Raw genomic sequence first — 21269 nt, 5'->3', positions numbered from 1 at the left:
ATGGGTTCTCTTCAGTAGCTGGAGAGAGAGCGGGGGTGTCTCTAGCGATCAGACGCCTCCTAGGCACCTGGCGGCTGGTGCAACACTGCCACCTGGTGAAATATAGGAGAACTGCAGGGAAGTTCTTTTTTCTTTTTCTTTTTTCTTTCTTCCTTCCTTCCTTCCTTTCTTTCTTTCTTTCTTTCTTTCTTTCTTTCTTTCTTTCTTTCTTTCTTTCTTTCTTCCTTCCTTCCTTCCTTCCTTCCTTCCTTCCTTCCTTTCTTCCTTTTTTTAAGATTTTATTTATCTATTTGAGAGAGAGTGGGAGAGATTATGAGAGGGGAGAAGATCAGACGGAGAAGCAGACTACCCATGGAGCTGGGAGCCTGATACGGGACTCCAGGATCATGACCTGAGGCAGTCGCTTAACCAACTGAGCCACCCAGGCACTCTGCAGGGCAGTTCTTAAAAGACCAATAAATCTCTCAAAGCAATGAGCAGAAGGCGGAGCTCCTGGACAGCTCTCACAGCTCAGCCCAGCTTTCCTGCCCCTCTTTCTCCGAGTGTTCCTCTGAAGTTTAATTAATGCGATCTGCTCAGCTAACTCTAAGTCTTTGCCAGGCAGTTAGTATTTCCTTCCATTCCTTTTTCTTTTTAAATCCAAGAGACATGAGTCACACATTTGAGACAATTTTATATGTGTTGCACACATATGTCTTAACCGTACCATTTTAATAGACAGATAACACTTGTGTAATCTGTACCATAAGGAGCATTGTCGTCACCCTAGAACATATCCCTGTGTCCCTCCCCAGGCAGTGACTCTTCTAATTTCTGTCACTTGAGATCAGTTTTATCTGTTTTAGAGTTTCATGTAAACAGAATCATGTAGTGTCTACTGTAGTGTTCTGACTTTTTTCACTCCACGTGTGGTTTTTGAAATTCATCCGTGTATCAGGAGCTCATTCTGTTTATTGCGGAGGGATAGTCCATTGTGTGAATATGCCATAATCTGTCTTTCTGCTAAGCTGCTGAGGGACATCTGGACTGTGTCCAAGAGTAGTACTATGTACTAGGAACATTCTGTGTGACTTTTTTCGTAAACAAAGTTACCTCTTGGGCAGATATTCAAGAGTCAGGTTTCTGGGTCAATGGGTAGGTGTATGTTTACCTTTATAAGAAACTGCCAAATCGTTTCCCAATATGGTGGTAGAATTTTTGCCTTCCTGCCTGCAATATTCCTTTTATTTCTAAAGTTTAGAGAAGTCCAATTCTACCTGAGTGGCAAAACAAGGAGAAGAAGCCTTCATGTGAACTATTATGTCAGCGTTAGGTGAGCCAGGGGCACTTGGGTGGCTTGGTCCATTAAGCATCCAACTCTTGATTTCAGCTCATGTCATGGCCTCGGGGCTGTAGGATGGAGGCCCTTGTCTGGCTCAGCGCCCAGACTGCTTAGGATTCTCTGTCTCCCTGTTCTTCTGCCCCTCCCTCCCGTCACGTGTGTACAAGTGTTCTCTCTTTCTCTTAAAAAAAAAAAAAAAGATGGGGTGTATACTCAAAGGATAGAGGGGCCAGCATGAAGGACTCCCACTTTCTCCATTTTTTTCTAACAAAATAATGGGAGATAAGACTCTCAGTATAGATATCTAACAAAGGACTCGTGTCAAGAACATATCAAGAATTCCTACAAGTGAATCAAAAAATTATTTTAAATGGACAAAAGACTTGCCTAGCTATTTTTAAAAAGTAGATATTGGGGCATCTGGGTGGCTCAGTGGGTTAAAGCCTCTGCCTTAGGCTCAGGTCCTGATCTCAGGGTCCTGGGATCCAGCCCTGCATCAGGCTCTCTGCTCAGCAGGGAGCCTGCTTCCTCCTCTCTCTCTGCCTGCCTCTCTGCCTACTTGTGATCTTTCTGTCAAATAAAGAAATAAAATCTTTTTTAAAAAGTAGATATCCAAATGTCCTATTAGCATTCAAAAGAGTAATCAATATCATTGGTTATCAGAAAAATGAAAATTAAAACCACTGTGAGAGATTACTAACCAGGGAGTTAAAAAGTGTTGAAAAACTGGAACTCTCATACTTTGCTGATAGGGGTATTGTTAATTGCTAAAATCCTTTGGAAACTGTTTGACATTATCTTCTAAAATTAAACATTTCCGGTTGCATGACCCAGGAATTCTGCTCCTAAATATATATATACAAGAGAAAAATATATGTCTACCAGGAATGTGTGTAACAGTTATACTCGTAATAGCCCCAAACTGGAAACAACTCAAATATGCATCAGCAGTAGGATGGATAAACAAACAGCCACATAGTCATACAACGGAATACTACACCATCAGTGAAAAAGAACAAAATACATGCAAGATAGTTGAATTACACAAAATGTGGAGTGACGAAGCCAGATACCAAAAAAGTACATACTATATGATTTTTAAAAAAGATTTATGTATTTATTTCAGTGAGAGAGAGCAAGAGCAAGCATACGCAAAGGCGGGGAAGGGCAGAGGAAGAGGGAGAGAGACAGTGAAGCAGACTCCACGCTGAGCACGAGACCCAACATGGGGCTTGATCTCATGACCCTGAGATCAGACCTGAAGCAAAACCAAGAGTCAGACACTTAACCAACTGAACCACCAAGGTGGTCTAATACTATATGATTTTTTAATGGTGATCAAAAATTGGTAAAACTAGTCCAGGATAGTAGAAACCAAAACAGTAATTGCCTTGGGGGACAGGAAGGTGAGAGGCTGGGAGGATGAGGTGGGGAGGGATGGATTGACTGGAAAGAGGCAAGGGGAGCCTTCGGGAATAATGGAAATGTTCTATATCCTGACCTAAAATTTGTTGGTGGTTATGTGGGTTGATGCTTATGTAAAAGTTCACCAAGCTGTATACTGAAGATTTATACACGTTAGGAATGTGTAACCTCAATTAAAATAAAATTTGAAAAAGAAATTAATGAACCCACAGTGATATTACAAAAACAGTGTGGGACGTGGTGATGGAAAGCTGTTCTTTTTGTAAGGATGCCATCTACTCCATGTAGAAGGAATGATAGAGTTAGAAAAATACGATTCTCTAAGCACTAATCATTGATTCAGGCAGGGATCATCAGTGAGTCCAAAAACACGGGGGGAAGGTTGTTGCTGGGAAACAAAGTATCCATAGGGACTTACTTATTAAGTCCCAAAGGAGAGATTATTAATTAGAATGAAGGAATTTGGACCACACTTAAACAAAGTAATCAAATTTAGCATTAGGAATAACAGGAGGAACAGGCATCTTGAGTCTCTCGATGTGACTTGAGGATACACAACACCTATGTAGATTTCTTGCCAAAAATGCTTAATCTGAATCTAATCATGAGAAAGTAATCCAAAAATACGGATCGCGGGACATTTCACAAAACACCTGGCCCGGACTTCTCGAAATGTTAATGGCATGAAAGACTAGAGAGGTTGAAAGACCATTCTAGACTGAAGAAGACTAAAGAGGCAGGACAAACATTGTAACGTGCCGTCATTGATTGGAAACTGGGCAGTGGGGCTGTAAATGACATTTTGGGATAAGTTAAAACTGGCTCTGTGTTAGATAATATTATTGAATAAACATTACACTTCTTGAGTTGAATGATGGCTTTGTGCTTCTGTTTGGGAGAATGTACTTGCTCATACAAAATGCAAACTGACACATATTCTTACAAAACATAGGAGGTCAGGACGAAATGCCACAGTGTAGGCAATTAAGTTTCAAATAGTTCAGAGAGGAAAAACATACATAGACAAAGCAAATGCGGTAGAAGGAAAAGAAAAAGGAGAAGAAAAAGACGAAAGGAGGGAGGATCTTCAGCTTCCTTCCTGCTGTTGTTTCATTGTAAAATTCATTAGGTTAATAAAATCCTGCCATTTCTTTTCTTTTCACATTTATTTATTTATTTATTTGAGAGAGAGTGAGAGGTGCAGAAAGAGAGGGAGAGAATCCTCAGGCCGACTCTGGGCTGAGTGTGGAACCTGATCTCACCACCCTGAGATCAGGACCTGAACTGAAACCAAGAGTTGGATGCTTGACTGAGCCACCAAGCACCCTTAAAATACAGCCATTTTTAAGGACAAAAGAAACCAGAAATGTTCTGCCTTCCATGCTAATCTTAACCACCTGGAATTTGAGGATTCAAGACCCACTGGAGGCTGGGAAACAAGGACTTGGGCCAGAGCAGGGTGGTGAGTTAGATCTAGGACACCACATGTGACTGAGACACTTTGTGTAAAGGAGGCAGAAAATAAATCCAACCACCAAAGAGGGGAGATCACAGGGACATTTACGAGAGCAACCCCCAAACTTGGTAAAGGAAGTTGGGGTTGGGTGATCTTCCTCTAGGAAATCATAATCACAGACCTATACCAGGAGGGCTTGGCATTTGAGCTAATATTTGCTGCATGGTCCAGGAAATCTCAGTTGACAAAATGGATTTATTCAATTCTCTGGAGAAACACCCCACCACACATTTTTCAGTATTCCCACAGAGGAAGGTCAATAACACTTAAGCTCATAACTCATAACTCATGATTATGAAACCATGAGAAACCAAGCCAGATTAGAGTAGAAACCAGGCCAGATTAAAGTAGAACAGTATCTTTAAAGTTCTGAGAGAAAAAGAAGAGCCAGTCTAGGATTCTTCACCTGATGAAAATAGACATCAAAAATAAAGACATCAGTCAACAAACACTGACATTTTACTATCAGCAGATTCTCAGCAGAGTAACCTCTTAAAGATCTCATTCAGAAAGAAAGGATAGGTCTCCAGAAGGAAGTTCTTCTGCAAAGCAAGAAGGAAGAGTCATGTGGGTGAATCTCAATGACAATGTTAGTGCTTCCACTGTGTAAGATGGCGGGAGGGGGAGCAGAGGTCTATCTGTTGGCAACACTGACCCAGTTCTTCTCCCCTCCCTGGGGCCACACCCTCTGTGCTGTGATTGTACAGCTCCTTTAGTACTGAGGTGGAGTCTCTTTCCCACCTCGTGGATGGATCGAGGCTGGCCTTGTGACTTGCGTTGGCCAATGGAATGTGATGAAAGTTTGGGTGTGCTAGATTAAAGCTAAGGCTTCAAATGGCCTTGGATGCTTCTTTCTATTCTCTTGGGCCACTGCCGCCAGGGAAGCATGTCTGAGCTTGCCCACTGGAATAACAGGGAGGAGAACAGAGCCATTCCATCCAAGGCCATCCTCTGCCAGCCTGCCTCAGCCGACCCACCCCGACTAGAGAGACACAGGACCCATTCCAGCTGGGATCACATCACCAGCACCATCCAGCTGACCTGCAGGTTCATGAAGAATCATCCACAGCTGTTGTTTAAAACCACTCAGTTTTAGGGGTGCCTCAGACGGTTAAGTGTCTGACTTGGGCTCAGGTCATGATGTCAAGGTCCTGGGGTCCTGAGCCCCACATGGAGGGTGTCTTCTTCTCCCTCTGCCCCTCCCCCTCACTTGCATGCCCTCTCTCTCTCTCAAATAAATAAAATCTTAAAAAAAAAACACTAAATTTTTAGCCTGGTTTGCTACACAGCAATAACTGATACAGCAGTGATTGAAGCTGAAACATTCTAAGGTCCTTAATGTTTTTGTAGGAACAGTGAGATTAATTTTAGAGTTTCAGTTAAACATGCTTTAATATAATTTAGCTTGTTAAAAATGTGAACAATAACCATTAAATAGAATCAGAGTATATACATCTCAAACCTGTAAAGTAAAAAATAAAACTTAATCAATCTGAAAGAAAACAAAAAAGAAGAGGGGAAAGGCAAATAGAAGAACAAGACTAGGGGCGCCTGGGTGGCTCAGTGGGTTACGCCTCTGCCTTCGGCTCAGGTCATGATCTTGGGGTCCTGGGATCGAGCCCCACATCGAGCCCCACATCAAGCTTTCTGCTCAGCGGGGAACCCGCTTCTCCCTCTCTCTCTGCCTGCCTCTCTGCCTATTTGTGATCTCTGTCTGTCAAATAAATAAAAAAAATATTAAAAAAAAAAGAAGAAGAAGAACAAGACTAACTGGTAAAAACACATGAGTGTGATGGTTAATTTTATGTATCAGTTTGACCCATGGGGATGCCCAAATATCTGGTTAAATATTATTTCTGGGTGTGTCTGTGAAGGTGTTCCCAGAAAAGATTAGCATTTGAATTGGGGGCTGAGAAAATCAGAGTGCCTCCCCACTGTGAGTGGGCAATGTCCAATATGTTATGGGCCTAAACAGAACAAAAAGGCCAGGGTTGAATTAGCTCTCCCTGCCTGACTGTTGAGCTGAGATGTTGGGTCTTCCGCCCTCAGTGCTCTTGGTTCTCTGGCTTTGGACTTGGGTTGGAAAGACACTACCAGCTTTCCTAGGTCCCCAGCTTGTAGACAACAGGTCATATAAATGCATGAGTCAATTCCTTATAACATATGTCACTACTTATCCAATAGAATATATATATGTACATATAATAAGTGGTGATATATATGTATATATAAATATAAAATATTTTATACATATATAATATATATAAAATATTATTGGTTGTTTCTGGAAAACCCTAACAAACTCATCCAGAAGTGGGAAAATCATTAAGCTAGATAATCCCAAGAATGCAAGTATTCTTTGACATTAGAAAATCTATCAGTAAAAAAAAACCAACTATCATTATAATTTACCATCATCTCAAAAGATGCACATTTTACTTCTGTCCAAGAAAACTTATTTTTAAAAAAATATAAAAGGATTCCATTATACTCATCATTTTTATTGGACTACACCATCATAAAACATACATGATGAACAGGTCATAAATGACTATATCAACGATACCTATCACATAGCACTTGATAGCTTGCAAATCACTTTCCATCCATTATCTACATAATCTAGCCACTCTGAAGGAGGTATTACATTTTAAAAAAATATATAAATGAGGAAACAGATCTAAAAGGATGAAGTGATTTGTCCCAAATCCCAGTTATTTTCATTTATTAGTTGGTTCTCTAGGATATCCTGTGTTGTATATCAAATTTAAATGAACAGATATCTATATACATGTAATATATAATAGAAAAAAAATCCCAAAATTCTGAATTCAATTCTCCAGTGGTTTTTACATGCTCTTGGAACAAAGCTATAAATAAAAAAAACTAACACAATAGTTCATATGTTTATGTACTTAATCAAACCTACCTTTCCTTCTGAAATTTGTAATCTATAGTTAAATACTAGTTGTTTCCTCAACTTAAACACTATAGTTCCTTGAAAGCTAGATGAAGCTTGCAGCCTGGTAGTTTCTACCTACCAACCTGGCAACTTATATTGGAGGGACAAGTGAGCACTCCTCTTGGTACTTAATCCTAACTAGTTGCATATACCTCTGTATGCCACAAACCTCTGACAACTTGACCTGCTATTTTGGCGTCAAATGAAAGGATGTTGTGGGAAATATGTAGGAGTGCTTTTCCCTATTTCTCTAAGTATAGCTAAAAACCATGGACATTCTATGTAAAACAACGTTAAGATTCTGAAAGGTGGGGAGAATACAAACTGGCTGGGGACCTCAGGGCCTGAAGAACAACACAGACTGAGTCCCTTGGGTTTTCCTTTGCCCTCATCTATCCCAGACTGGATTCTGAAGAAGCTGGCAATGAAGAAATGCCAAGGCGCACAGACAAAAAACAAAACAAAATGAAACAAACAAAAACGGCTCAAGAAAATCTGTTCTTTCTTAACAAAGGAGGAGGAAAGAAGTGGACTAGCAAGACGGAAAACTTGTAGACAATACCCATCCTACTCCAGCCAAAGAGCTGAGACCAAATGGGGAGCCTACACTTCTACCTCCCCAGTCTGTAACAAGGTTCCTCAATGCTCCGCCTCTGCATCACAGTGGTATCAGAGAAGGTCAAGTAAGGACAGAATTTTCCAAACCAACTCTTTCCCCATCCCACCCTGGCAGTGTCCATGGAGACCATGGGGGAGAAGGCTTCCAATGCTACCCAGAGACAAGATGTCTCTCCCCTACCTCGCTGGTGTGGGGTCAGTAGAGGCCTGGTAGGGAGTTTTAACTCCCACCCCTACCTAGCAGTAGTGAGGACACCTATCCTGGTGTCAGTAGAGGCCAATGATGAGCCTGCACTTCCAACACCAACTTACAGTAATAAGCAGTAACCCCTCAACCCTTTCTCCAAAGAGGCCTGCCCAAATAGAAGCTTTAAATAGGAAACAGAGTCTCATAACGTAACACTCAAAATGCCCAGATTTCAACTAAATATTGCCGGCGCACACAGAAGGAAAATCTCAACTCAAATAAGACAGCCCACAGGTGCCAACACTGAAATGACACAGATGTTAGAATTACCTGATAAAAGATTTTAAAATAGCCGCCATAAAATGCCTCAATGAGCAAGGACAAACATGCTTGACGCGATTTTAGAAGAGTTTTAGTAAAGAAGTAGAATACAATCAAATGGAACTGAAAAATAGAAATGAAATAAAACCCAATGATGGAGTCAACATCAGAAGGGAAGGAGCAGAGGAAAGAATTAGTGAAGTTGAAGATAGAACAATAGAAAATACGCAACCTGAACAACAGAAAAGAAATTACTGTGGATGGAATTGTGCGTCAACCATCCCCCAACCACCAATTCATGCTGAAGCCCTAACCAATGTGACTGTATTTAGAGACAGGGTTTGCAGAAGGTAATTAAGGTTAAATGAGGTTGTAAGTATGGGGTCTTAAGCTGATAGGATTGGTAGCCTTGTAAGAAGATAGAATACTCTCCACACGTGCATGCAGAGAGGAAAAGCTGTGAGGACACAGCAAGGAGGTGGCCATCTACAAGCTAGGAAGAGAAACCTCTTATCAGAAACCCAATCAGTGCATACCTTGATCTTGGCCTTCCCAGCCTCTAGAATGGTGAGAAATGAACTTCTGTTATATGAGCCCCCCAGTCTATGGTATTTTGTTTTGGCACCCCCAAGCAGATTAACAGATTTGGGCACCTACAAGATGGGCTCTAACAGATGCCTAAAGATGTGGAAGCACCTTTGAACTGGGTAATGGGTAGAGGTTGGCAGAGTTTTGAGGTGCACACTCTAAATATGGATGTTAAAGGCTATTCTGATGAAATCTCAGATAGAAATGAGGAACACGTTATCAGAAACTGGAAGGCAATCCTTGTTGTAAAGTTCCAGTGTTTTGTGGAAGGTAGAACTTGTGAGCAAAGAAACTGTAGACATTCAACACAGATTTCCAAGCAAAGTGTTGGAGGTGCAGCTTGGGCCCTCCTTACTGCTTGTAACAAAATGCGAGAGGTGAGAGGTACACTGAAGGACTTGTTAAGCAAAAACAAAACAAAAACCCCAAACCCTAGAACTTAGAGATTTGGAAAATTCTGTCCACCCATATTGCAAAATATGAGAAAGCCTGTTCTGCAGAGAACGCCAAGGGTGTGGCTGAACAACCATCTGAAAAAGAGAACAGGGGTGTGACTCATGGGTGTGATTAAGTTCAGCCATCTCCACAGAAGCCGGGATGGTACCAGCAGAAACACGCCAGCTGGGACTCAAGGGACAGAAAAAGTAGACAAATGGAGGAAGACTCTCAGATCCTACAGTACTGGACAATAAAGCTACTCAGCCACAAACACAAACATGCTCTATGTTTAAAAAAAAAAAAAAAAAAAAAGAATGACTCAAGTCAATTTCAGGATCATCACTGCCTCCTGTGTCAAAGGATGGGGATGTCACCTAAGTTTCAACAGGCCAGCTGCCACAGATGCCAACAAAGTTCTGGAGGCAGGACTACCCAGCAGAGACTTGGTGCGGAGACTGCTGACCAGTGGGTCCAGAAGGTGGTATCACTGTCTCAGTGGGTCTGGAAGGTGGGGTATCCAGCCAAATAGGATTGTTCTCAAGACCTAAGATTTAATGGAGTTTGCCTTGCTGGGTTTTGGACTCGCTGGGGACCTCTCACTCCTTCCTTATTTCCTATTTCTCCCTTTTGGAATGAGAATATCTATCACATGCCTGTCCCACAATCCTATTTTGGAAGCATATAACTTATCTGGTTTCACAGGTTCGCAGCTGAACAAGAATTCTCCCTCAGGATAAATTATACCTTAAGCCTCACCCATATCTGATTTATGTGATATTTAGGTAAGATTTCAGACTTGATGTTGGAATGAGTTAAGATTTGAGGGGTTGTTGGGATGGAGCAAATGTATTTTGCATGAATGTGAATTTGGGGGAGCCAGGGGCAGAATGCTATGGACTGAATTGTGTGCCCCCCAAATTCATATATTGAAGTGTTAACTCTCAGTGTGAATTGTATTTGGACACAGGGATTCTCAGAGGTAACTAAGGTTAAATGAGGTCATAAGGCTGGGGTCCTAACCAGATAGGACTGGCAGCTTTATAGGAAATAGAAGAGAGAGAGCTCTCTTTTCCCATGAAAGCACCAAAAAAAAGGCCTCGTGAGGACACAGCAAGGTGGCCCTTTGCAATCCAGGAAAAGAGCCCTCACCAGGGGCCAAAGCTGACAGCTTGATCTTGGACTTCCCAGCCTCCAAAACTGTAAGAAATTCATTTCTGTTGTTTGAGCTCCCCATTCTAGATTATTTTGTTATGGTAGCCTGAGGACATCAAGGTAAAAATATACTCTGGGTAGGGGCGGGGGGAGAAAAAAAAAAACAAAACAGAAGAAGAACAGAGCCTCAGGAACCTGTGGGACTACAATCAAAGATCTAACATGTGTGTCATCAGGGTCCTAGAAGGAGAGGAGTGAGGGCTGGAAAATGTGTTCAAAGAAATGATGGGTAAAAATGCCCCAAATGTCGTGAAACACATACACCTACAGACTGAAGTTCAGAAAACAGGATAAACTCAAAGAAATCCACATCAAGACACATCATCAAACTTGTGAAAACTAAAAACAAAATACTCAAAATATGTGCAATAACCTTCAAAGTTTCAATGAAAAAAAAAAAAAATATATATATATATATATATATATATGGCTGTCCTGTGCCTCTACCCAAGAATAAAATGGTGAAAGGTATATCAAAGTCTTACCAAATTTCACAAACTAATATGCAGTGTCAGCTCAGGTCTACAACTTAATGTGATTATGGATAAGTCTAAAGTACAAACTACATACAATTGAGGTAAAATCTTTATAAATAAACACATCCTCAGGTAACTTAGCTTAAAATAGGTAGCTTAAAATAGACTGAAAACATCAAAGGTCCCTTCTGTACCTTCTCTTTCTAGACTGTCAGTCTTGACCTCTGGAGTTAGTACGATTCTTAGCAGGCTGTGAATCAGTAAGCAAGGTCTCCGAAACAAAGAGAGCGGCAGCAGACCGGCACGCCGACGTTCCTTGGTGTTGGGGCGGAAACTCTGCACCTGGCCAACTAACGTGTCTAATACTTTCCCTGGTTTAGCACTCATTTGGGTAGTTACTGCAATCAACATCTCTTGAGTTCATTCCCCCAGTCCTTTTTCTCGATCCTTCTCATCTATCTCCCAAGTGACCCTATACTTAAGCCAGAGGACCACTTCCCTTCCACCGCCACTCCCAACCCTGGACCAACTTGTGAATTCTTAATCTCTTATATCTGCCTCTGCAATTTCCCTAAAGAACCCCCTCAACTCTTTAAAGCTTCGTCTCCTTAGCATTAAGAGACTATCCAGCCCAGACAAGATGCCTTCTTTGCATCACCACACACCCTGTTTCTCTCCCAAGGATTTGGAAGCTTACATACACCTTAAGGTGTTGGAAATAATCATTCTCTTTCCCCAAGGAAATTTAAAGTCCTCTGCTGCACCGGAAAAATGTCAAACCTCTCCTTCACATCCTAAGTATGCTATGTATCAGCAATGACTTCTCAGTATCATTTGCATGACACACTCTGAACTTCATTTGTAGCCCTCACATGACGCTTAGTAACTGTCTGCTAAATATGCTCTAAAGGTACCACATCTACATGGTCTCTATCCAGTATGAATTCTCTTTTGCTGGCCAAAGGCTGAATGCTCACTAAAGGCTTTTCCGTATTCTTTGGTTTTCCCCCCAGCATGAGTTTTCTGATGTTGAGAAAGGGATGAACTCTGGCTGAAGGCTTTTCCACATTCCTTACACTTATAGGGCTTTTCTCCAGTGTGAGTTTTCTGATGCTTTGTAAGAGATGAGCTCTGGCTGAAAGCTTTTCCACAGTCCTTACACTTGTAAGGTTTCTCTCCAGTGTGTGTTCTCTGATGACGAATAAGGGCTGAGCGGTCGCTGAAGGCTTTGGCACAATCATTGCATTTATAGGGTTTCTCCCCAGTGTGAGTTCTCTGGTGTTGAGTCAGGGCTGAACAGTAGCCAAAGGCTTTCCCACACTCATTACACTCATAAGGCCTCTCCCCAGTATGAGTTCTCTGGTGCTGAATAAGGCCTGATCGATCACTAAAGGCCTTCCCACATTCATTACACTTATAGGGTTTCTCTCCAGTGTGAATGACCTGATGCTGGGTAAGGAATGTGCTCTGGCTAAAGGCCTTCCCACACTCGTTACACTCGTAAGGTTTTTCTCCAGTATGAATTCGCTGATGTTGAGTGAGGTATGAGCTCTGATTAAAGGCCTTCCCACATTCACTGCACTCATAGGGCTTCTCTCCAGTATGGATGATATGGTGGCGAATGAGAGCAGAGCGGTGACTGAAGGCTTTCCCACATTCGTGACATTCGTAGGGTTTCTCTCCAGTGTGAACTCTCTGGTGCAGAGTAAGGTGTATGCTCTGGCTAAAAGCTTTCCCACACTCGTTACATTCATAGGGCTTTTCTCCTGTGTGAATTCTCTGATGCAAGACAAAAGCTGAGTAGTAACTAAAGGCTTTCTCACACTCATTACACTTCCAAGGTTTCTTCTCGGCACAAATCTTCTCGTGCCTCATTAGATCTGAATTTTAAGTTCTTTTTAAATGAATCACAGTTATGTAGTCTCCCTCCTTGTTGCTGGGTAAGGGATGACCTGTGACTAAAACTTTTCCCCAATTCATCACACTGGTAACGTCTCTCCCCAGAAGATTTCTTCTGAGTGACAGCCTCCCGTATTAAATGTTTCTCATGGTTCTCCTGCTGACTCTCTAAAGAATCTTCACATTCACTGGAACTTTCCTTTGGAAATCTTTCTAGTAACACACCAGGGGCTGGTTCTTCCTCAGAAATATTCTGTTCTAGAGTAAGCTCCTTGCCTTCTGGTCTTGTCTCTCAGTCTGAAAAACAACAAAAATACACATGGATCATTTCCTACACAGGAAAGGAAAGTAACTGCTGTGGTAGGAAAATAATGAAAAACAAACAAATGAAAAACACTTACAGGGAATAGAGGAACTTGAAAGCTCTCAAAAATCACTTCACAATTTTGAAAGGACTTGAGAAAAGAAAGATGAGTGGGCAAAGAGGTGCCCAAAAGGGAAAGAGTGAGCAGGCACTCAATATTCTTCTATCCAGGAGGGGAGGAGATGAGAAAGAGTAAGAGAGAGTAAGACTAGGCAGAGGTCATGTGGGGAAATGGCCGATGAGATTTAAAAATGGGTGAGGTGGAGACAGGGAAAGACAGTCTTGTAAGGATTGCCCACTCTTACCCCCCCTCACTGGAGCCTCTGCACCTCATGCCTTGAGGTGATCAATGTTAGTTGATCTCGTTGCTACCAGTCTTTCCCCATCCCAGGATTTCCCAATCACTGCTAACAGATTGACCTTCAAAACCTTAAAAAATATCTCTGTTGTTTCCATTGTCTCAAGATGAGACACGGATTCTCTAAGCTAGCATTCAAAGTGGTCCAGATCGGGGCGCCTGGTTGGCTCAGTCGGCTGAGCATCTGCCTTTGACTCAGGTCATGATCCCAGGGGCCTGGGATTGAATCCCGCATCAGGTTCCTTGCTCAGCGGGGAGTCTGCTTCTCCCTTCCCCTCTGCCCCTCCCCCTGCTTGTGTGCGCTCGCAAGAGCTGCGTGCACTCTCTAAAACAAATAAATAAAATCTTTTAAAAAATTTTTTAAAAAGCCAAAGAAACAAAGTGGTCCAGATCAGCAACTTCACATCATCACAAGGCTTAGTGATTAAGAAGCAAATGGAATGTCTGGGTGGTTCAGTTGGTTAAGCATCCAACTCTACTTGATTTCAGCTCAGGTCACAGTCTCAGGGTCATGAGACTGAGTTCCATGTCAGGCTCTGTGCTCAGCATGGAGCCTGCTTGGAATTCTCTCTCCTCCTCCTGCCCCTTCCACTTGTGCTCTCTCTCAAATAAATAAATAAATAAATCTTTAAAAAATAATAAATCTTTTTTTTAAAAGATTTATTTATTTGACAGAGACACACACACACACACACACAGAGGGAGCACAAGCAAAGGGAGTGGGAGAGGGAGAAGCAGTCTTCCTGCCAAGCAGGGAGCCCAGTGTGGGCCTCGATCTCAGAACCCTGGGATCGTGATCCGAGCCAAAGGCAGACTCTCGATGACTAAGCCACCCAGGCACCCATAATCTTTAAGAAAAAAAAGAAAAAAGGAAGCAACTGATCACCTCTGACTGCCCCACACTTAACAAACTTCAAAGAGTTAAATAGAACGAAGTTCAGAAAAAAAGAGTGGCATGTAGGGAGAAGGGCAAATCCCTACATGCTCAGATTTGTTCTCAGTCTGTCAGGGGACCTGCCCCAAATCCTAGGTTTCCTAGTAAGAGTTTTGGGAGAAAAGCGAAAAATGTTTAATTATTAAAAAGCTAAAAATATTTAATTAAATATTTCCAGGCTTAAATGCTCCTTAATATCCACAAATAAATCGATGCAATACAATGTTCTCAACTACATGCCATAATCAGGGAAGTACCTGGGATTTTAAAGGGCAAATGGGCAGAAACAGGTTGAAGGCAAATGGACTTTCAGGACTTTCAGCTATGGGGAATGGAGGAATTAAATTCCCAAATGTCCACGGAGAACACACAGGAAGTGGAGGAAAGTAAGAGACTGCCTGTCTGGTGTTAAGGGTTCAAGCTGAAGGATGAAGAAGATGAAAAGGTTAGGCAGGTAAGTAACAAAAGCCTTGAAAGCAGGCAGAGGAATACGGAACTGGCAGAGTGAGGAATCTAGCAGTGGGATGCTGCCTCAGTTAGACAAGGATAAGACTAGGGAAAGTATAATTAGCAGGCAGTCCGTGACAGTATCCATTTTGATAGAAATGATCAAGTCAACTTCATGATATCTTTCAAAATAAGTTACCAGGACTTACTCAATAGTTATTACTTGCTTAGCATTTGGCCAGGTACTATTCTAAACATTTCTCTTGGATTATTTCATTTGATCTTCACAGCAATCCTATGAGTTAAGTGCTATCATTATCTTTATTTTATAGTAGGGGATTTTGAGTCACAGAGAGGATAATTCACTTGTTAAAGGTCGCAGAGCTAGTAAGTAGTTGAGATTGGCTTTGAACACATTTAGACTGGTTCTAAGGTTTGCACTCAACCACTATTCTATGCTTCCTCTGCTTAGATAAAGAGGAAGGCAAAGGGAAAGTCAAGAGATCGATTTTTAGTCATTGATCTGAGACAAAAAGTCACACTCTTGAGATAAAATAACATATATGAAAAGCCTGATTTAGAGCCTAACAGCCAAGCATATTATTTTTTTTTTAAAGATTTTATTTATTTATTTGACAGACAGAGATCACAAGTAGGCAGAGAGGCAGGCAGAGAGAGAGAGAGAGAGGAGGAAGCAGGCTCCACGCTGAGCAGAAAGCCTGATGTAGGGTTCGATCCCAGGACCCTGGGACCATGACCCGAGCTGAAGGCAGAGGCCCAACCCACTGAGCCACCCAGACGTCTCAACCAAGCATATTATTAACAAATATTAAAATACTGACTTTGTTTTACCTTATTTGGGAAAAAGAACTGGCTTGAAAGGGTGGAAAATATTTATTTTCTAAAAAAAAAAAAAAATGTATAAAGAACGCATTTATAAAAGATGATCATCCAGAGCTGGAGTGCAGCACCGGAGAAAGGGACTTCACTGCAACGTTTCCATGGGTCTAGTGAAATCTGGAGAGGCTCCTCCACAAGCACTTCCAAGATGCTTTGACCTGTTTGATCCCACTGGCCATCTGGGTTTTATGTTACCACTCACCTGACGCTTTTGATATTTCTCTCTCTAGCTCCTCCCCACACTCCAACTGAGGAATGACATCATGCTTGGAAATTGGAAGCCCTGTTCATGGGAAAAGAAAAATTCGTTTGGTAAAGAGTTTATTTGGTGTTATTTCCTTGGTTATTAGGAAGATAGTATAAGAGAAAGAAAGAGGGGAGCATGGAATGGTTCAGTGGGTTAAGAGGTTGCTTTCTTCTCAGGTCATGACCTCAGGGTCCTGGGAATGAGCCCCACATTGGGCTCTCTCCTCAGTGGGGGGGTCTGCTTCTCTCTCTCCCTCTGCTATCCCCCCCGGAACTTGTGCTGTCTGGCTCTCTCTGTAAAAAAAAAATGTAGTTATGAGTTAACTATTTTCTTGGTGGTATGGTTTCAGACTGTAAGGGGTTCAAGAAATAGGCAAAATTTTTCTCTCTAGTTTTCCTTTAAGAATAAAATCTGTCCAGGACGCCTGGGTGGCTCAGTTGGTTAAGCCGCTGCCTTCGGCTCAGGTCATGATCCCAGCATCCTGGGATCCAGTCCCACATCGGGCTCCCTGCTCAGCGGGAGCCTGCTTCTCCGTCTGCCTCTGCCTGCCACTCTGTCTGCCTGTGCTCACTCTGACAAATAAATAAATAAAATCTTTAAAAAAAAAAAAAAAGAATAAAATCTGTCCAATACATATTAAAAGTTAAGATGTTTGCTATACCTGTCACAGAATGTAGATTTGTAAAACAGTATCTCAAGCTCAAATTACCAAAGTCCCCAAAGTGTTCCTGCCATGTCTCATAATGGCCCTGATGAGTCTGATACCCGCCACCCTGCTCCGTCTTCTCTCTCTTCCCCAATCACACACTACTTCTCCCACATGCCCTGTGCCTCCAGCTGGTGGTTGCCTTTGAGATGTGGGCCACATTCCCTTTAACCCCCTTATACAAGCTGCTTCCTCTTCCTGAATGTTCTCCCCCTGCCGCATCCATTCAGCTATTTCTATCCTGCTCACACTTCATGTCTCAGCTCAGGTGTTACCCTCTCAGGGAAGGCTTTCCTGGCTCTCTGGGCTGAAGAGCCTTGTTCTTTCCCTTCTTTTGGGTGATGCACACACTGACTTTGGGCGTCATGTCTGTGTCTCCTATTTGATGGGAAGCTCTACGAGAGCCAAGGCCAGGTCTAAGCAACCCTGGTTACCTGGCACAGAGCAGAAACACTGTATTTGTCAAAGGCTGAACGAAGGAAGGAACACTTGAAGAAGAAGTAGTAGAAACAAGTCAAAATGAAGTTCTGTAAAAGTGGGCATGGGAACACAGGTGGGGAAGGGACGAGAAGGATATCAGACGTTGCAGGAGTGCCAAGTCTAACCTTGATCTATGTGACAGGCACACAGCTCAGACCGTCTCCTAAAACGCAGGGTAAGGGAGCAGAGTGGGCCATGCTCCTCGGAATCTGTAGCTGATCTATTTACTGCGGATAACACCGATGTCTACTAATTTTTCTAATTCTATATAAAAAAGTTCATGTACAACTTTAATTTAATATTGATACATTAAAACAGACCAGTTCCCTGGGATGCAAGCAAATGAAAGTCTTGTTTCTCTTTCAACTACCACTTTTGCCATGGCTCCCTGAACGTACCTATGAATATACTGGGTAGTTTCGTTTGTAGTCAGCATTCCAGTGTTTATGATGCAGCTCTCCAAAAATAAATGGTAAAAACAATTCATATAATAAAATAAAGTTAAGAGAACTACCTAATTGGAAAATTATAATTTAATTCTTTATTTTTATTTTTATGTTGTTTTTTTTAATTTAAATTGAATTAATTAACAGAGTATTATTCGTTTCAGAGGTAAAGGTCACTGATTTGTCAGTCTTATATAACACCCAATGCTCATTACGTAACCTGCCCTCCTTAATGTCCAGCCCCCAGTTAGCCCATTCCCCCTCTCCCTTCCCCTCGAGCAAACGCTGTTTGTTTCCTAGTTAAGAGTCTCTTACAGTTTGTCTCCCTCTCTGATTTCATCTTGTTTTATTCTTCCCTCCCTTCCCCTATGCTCCTCTGTTTTGTTTCTTAAATTAAACATATGTTGGGACGCCTGGGTGGCTCAGTTGGTTAAGCAGCTGCCTTCAGCTCAGGTCATGATCCCAGCGTCCTGGGATTGAGTCTCACATCGGGCTCCTTGCTTGGCAGGGAGCCTGCTTCTCCCTCTGCCTCTGCCTGCCACTCTGTCTGCCTGTGCTCACCCTCACTCCTCTCTCTCTGACAAATAAATAAAATCTTAAAAAAAAAAACAAAAAAAAAACCTTAAAAAAAATTCACATATGTTAATTCTTTAATACTTTAAGTATGAAATCACTACCCTTTTTATTTAAGTTCATGGTCCCTTAAGGCCATATGCCTTAGGAGTGATCAGCACAGCAATATAATTTATATGGTTTCCTCTCTTTACAAATAGTAACAGTAACAGACTAACTGGCAGTTCCTTTCAGACTTTAGTTTCCTGAAAAAACCTCAGCAACTGAACTTGTTAAAGAGCTGCTGCTCAGTGTGCATGTGCTGGGGCTGGAAGACATAGGAAGACCAACCGCAAACTGTCCAACAGAGGCTACTGACTCTGTCTCCCCTTTCCTCTGAAAGAGATCTACAAATTCAGATCAGAACCCCCAGCCTTTCAGACCTATGTGCTGGGAGGCAGGTCTGAAGTTGTCAAATCGTCCCACTGCCTTTACCACAGAGTCTGCTATTCTCCCAGGGTCTCAGGCCAGAGCCTACAGAACATCTTGACTAATTTCCCTTCAATCAGAGAGAGGTATGTTTCATCTTGCTGGGCCTCTACAAACTTTTATGGGGCTTTATTTACCTCTGGAATAAGACCCCATGTAGGTTTTCCTGCAGTCTGACTACAAATACCTAAACTTCCCTTACCACACTCCAGCTCACCCTACAGTGACACACATACCGTGAAGACCTCCAACGTGCTTACAGACTTTCTGCCAAAGCTGTTTCTCTCTCCTCTATTCTATTCTCCAACTACCTACTACCTACTCTCTCTTATTTTCCAAAGTATAGCTTTTATCCCAGTATTTTTTCCCTCAAATACTCTAGAGGATGGAAAACCTCTTCCAAGGCCGTTTATGACTTGTCCTACCAGTCATTCCTGCATCTTTATATGTATATATATCTTCTTATTGATTAACTATTTTCCTTATCTCTATCTTATTGTCTTGGTAAATTTTATGGGTCAGGGAAACTGGCTTTTATTACTTTGTGTCTGACCACGAGGCCAATGACAGCACCAAAGTGCGAGTAAGAGTGAACTGAGCACTCACTGTATCGAGAAGGAATGCCAAAGGGAAAGTTCTGCCCAAGTGAGGAGCATTTACTGTCTGGTTCATCACTCATCATTTTATCAGGATGAACCCAGTGGTCTAGGAATCATGGCTGAGCAATTCCTAAACAATGGAGGAAACCATATTTCTGTTCTGAAAACAAAAGAGAATAAAGAAGAAATTAACCCACCTGGGATGCAGGCAGGGGTCAGTAGCACCGTGGTCATGCCATTTTCTCCAGCATAGAAAAGGTGTGAGTCCTCAGAAAGTAACCCTACAAGTGGAGTCAGGAGCCATGATGATTACTCTTGCCTTGTGGTAAACTTGAAGATACTGCCGTACATAGCTACTTGTCACCTAAGAAGAATCAACACAGGAAATCAAGGGACAATCCCACAGCATCCCTGAATCAAGACAAACATGACCATCACTGCCTTCCACTCCTCCTATACTCCTGTGCCCTTAAATTCTATTAAGACTCTGCTATGAAAATCTGGACATATAAATTAAATACATTATTTCTCTCTCTCATCGGCTGAGTGAGAGTCAAAGTAATACTCAAAGTTTCTGTGTGTCCATCCATTCCTCACTTAAGGACCCATTCTTGTCCTATTCCAGGCTCACAGGATGAAGGAAGACTAGTTAAAGTCTTCTTGAACACTGGTTTTTCAGATACAATACTGGCCTTCTTAGGAAAGCAATGGGTCTTAAGGGGGGGGGATCCTGGATTCTAAACAAATCCTGTGACTTCTGGAATCCTCACTTTACCCATCTGCCAAATGGGTATGACAATCTCCTTCCTACCACCTTATGGGACTCCCGTGAAAAGAAAACGAAATCATTATCAAAAGCCACACTGTTGGATTTGATGATTTGGGGTGCAAGGGAGGCATACATCATTCCAAAGACCAGCAGGGCAAGAGGTAGCGGGCTCTCCCGCAAAACCTCAACGTGAGACCAACCAGATGGAAAGGGCTGTGGTCTCACAGAGAAGACGTGATGCTTCCCCTTCCAAAGACTGCCCAGCCAGAGGGCAGCCTTTCCCTTTTTCTCTCCAGCAGGCTCTGCGGCCGCATCCCTCCGAAATTCTCACCTCTGCCCCAGGCTCCATGGCTACTCCCTCCCCCGGCCCACGCAGGTGACGAATGCCGCGGGAGAAGGGAGCAGCGAAAGCGCGAGGGACCCAGGGTGTCCACCGCTCTGGTGCACTCGGAGGCCCGGGACCGCGCGCGCGCGAATCTCACAGGGCAGCCTGGCGCCACCCCGGGGCCCTCCCGCCGCCCTCCTTCCGGCCACTCAGACTTGGAAGGCCCCGCGTTCAGCCCTCCTCGACAACAGGCTCGACCTCCTGCTCGACGGGGAGGAAGCCCGGGCCAGGCGACAAAGGTATCTAGGAGCCCGCCAGGCCAAGTTTCGCCGGCCGAGCTCGAAGCTGAACTACAACTCCCAGAACCCTCCGCGGGGCGCGGCGCACGTCACGGAACGCCGCTTCCCAGAGGACTCCGCGGGACGCTAGCCAGGCGGACCTCCCCATTCGGGGCTAATAGTCCCTCGACGCCAGGCAGTTACCGGCTCTACGAGAGCGTCGACCCCCCTTAGAAAAACCCTTGCTGGCTGCTCGAAAGGCGGAGCCTTCCTGATGCGGACCCTGGACCCAGGCCCACAGGATGTATTCGGCCACGCTAAACCCCGCCTAGCGTGACACATTTACTGCCCCGCAACTGTGAGGGGCTAAGGGCCTGGCGGCATCCTGCCCTTCCCCCGCCGGGTTCTCTCT

The 21269-nt window shown here is 43.1% G+C and overlaps 1 protein-coding gene across 1 annotated transcript; it reads right to left on the bottom strand.

Moving 5' to 3' along the window:
- Nucleotides 1-6724: 6724 nt before the first annotated feature.
- On the bottom strand, nucleotides 6725-20936 carry LOC116595942 (zinc finger protein 135-like). The gene is made up of 4 exons (XM_032352807.1): nucleotides 20586-20936; nucleotides 19683-19849; nucleotides 16169-16249; nucleotides 6725-13260 (listed from the first exon to the last, which is right to left on the bottom strand). The coding sequence occupies exon 4, from the start codon at nucleotides 12937-12939 to the stop codon at nucleotides 11995-11997; it is 945 nt and encodes a 314-aa protein (XP_032208698.1). The 5' UTR covers nucleotides 12940-13260; nucleotides 16169-16249; nucleotides 19683-19849; nucleotides 20586-20936; the 3' UTR covers nucleotides 6725-11994.
- Between the last annotated feature and the right edge of the window lie 333 nt (nucleotides 20937-21269).

Source organism: Mustela erminea, chromosome 7 (genome assembly GCF_009829155.1).
Source record: "Mustela erminea isolate mMusErm1 chromosome 7, mMusErm1.Pri, whole genome shotgun sequence".
NCBI lineage: Eukaryota > Metazoa > Chordata > Mammalia > Carnivora > Mustelidae > Mustela > Mustela erminea.
The sequence above is the reverse complement of the archived record's forward strand: the minus strand, read 5'-3'. Positions and strand labels throughout refer to the sequence as shown.

What these genes read in the sequence shown, in the direction of transcription:
- LOC116595942 (XM_032352807.1), bottom strand. Translation starts at nt 12,939, where the DNA reads ATGAGGCACGAGAAGATTTGTGCCGAGAAGAAACCTTGGAAGTGTAAT.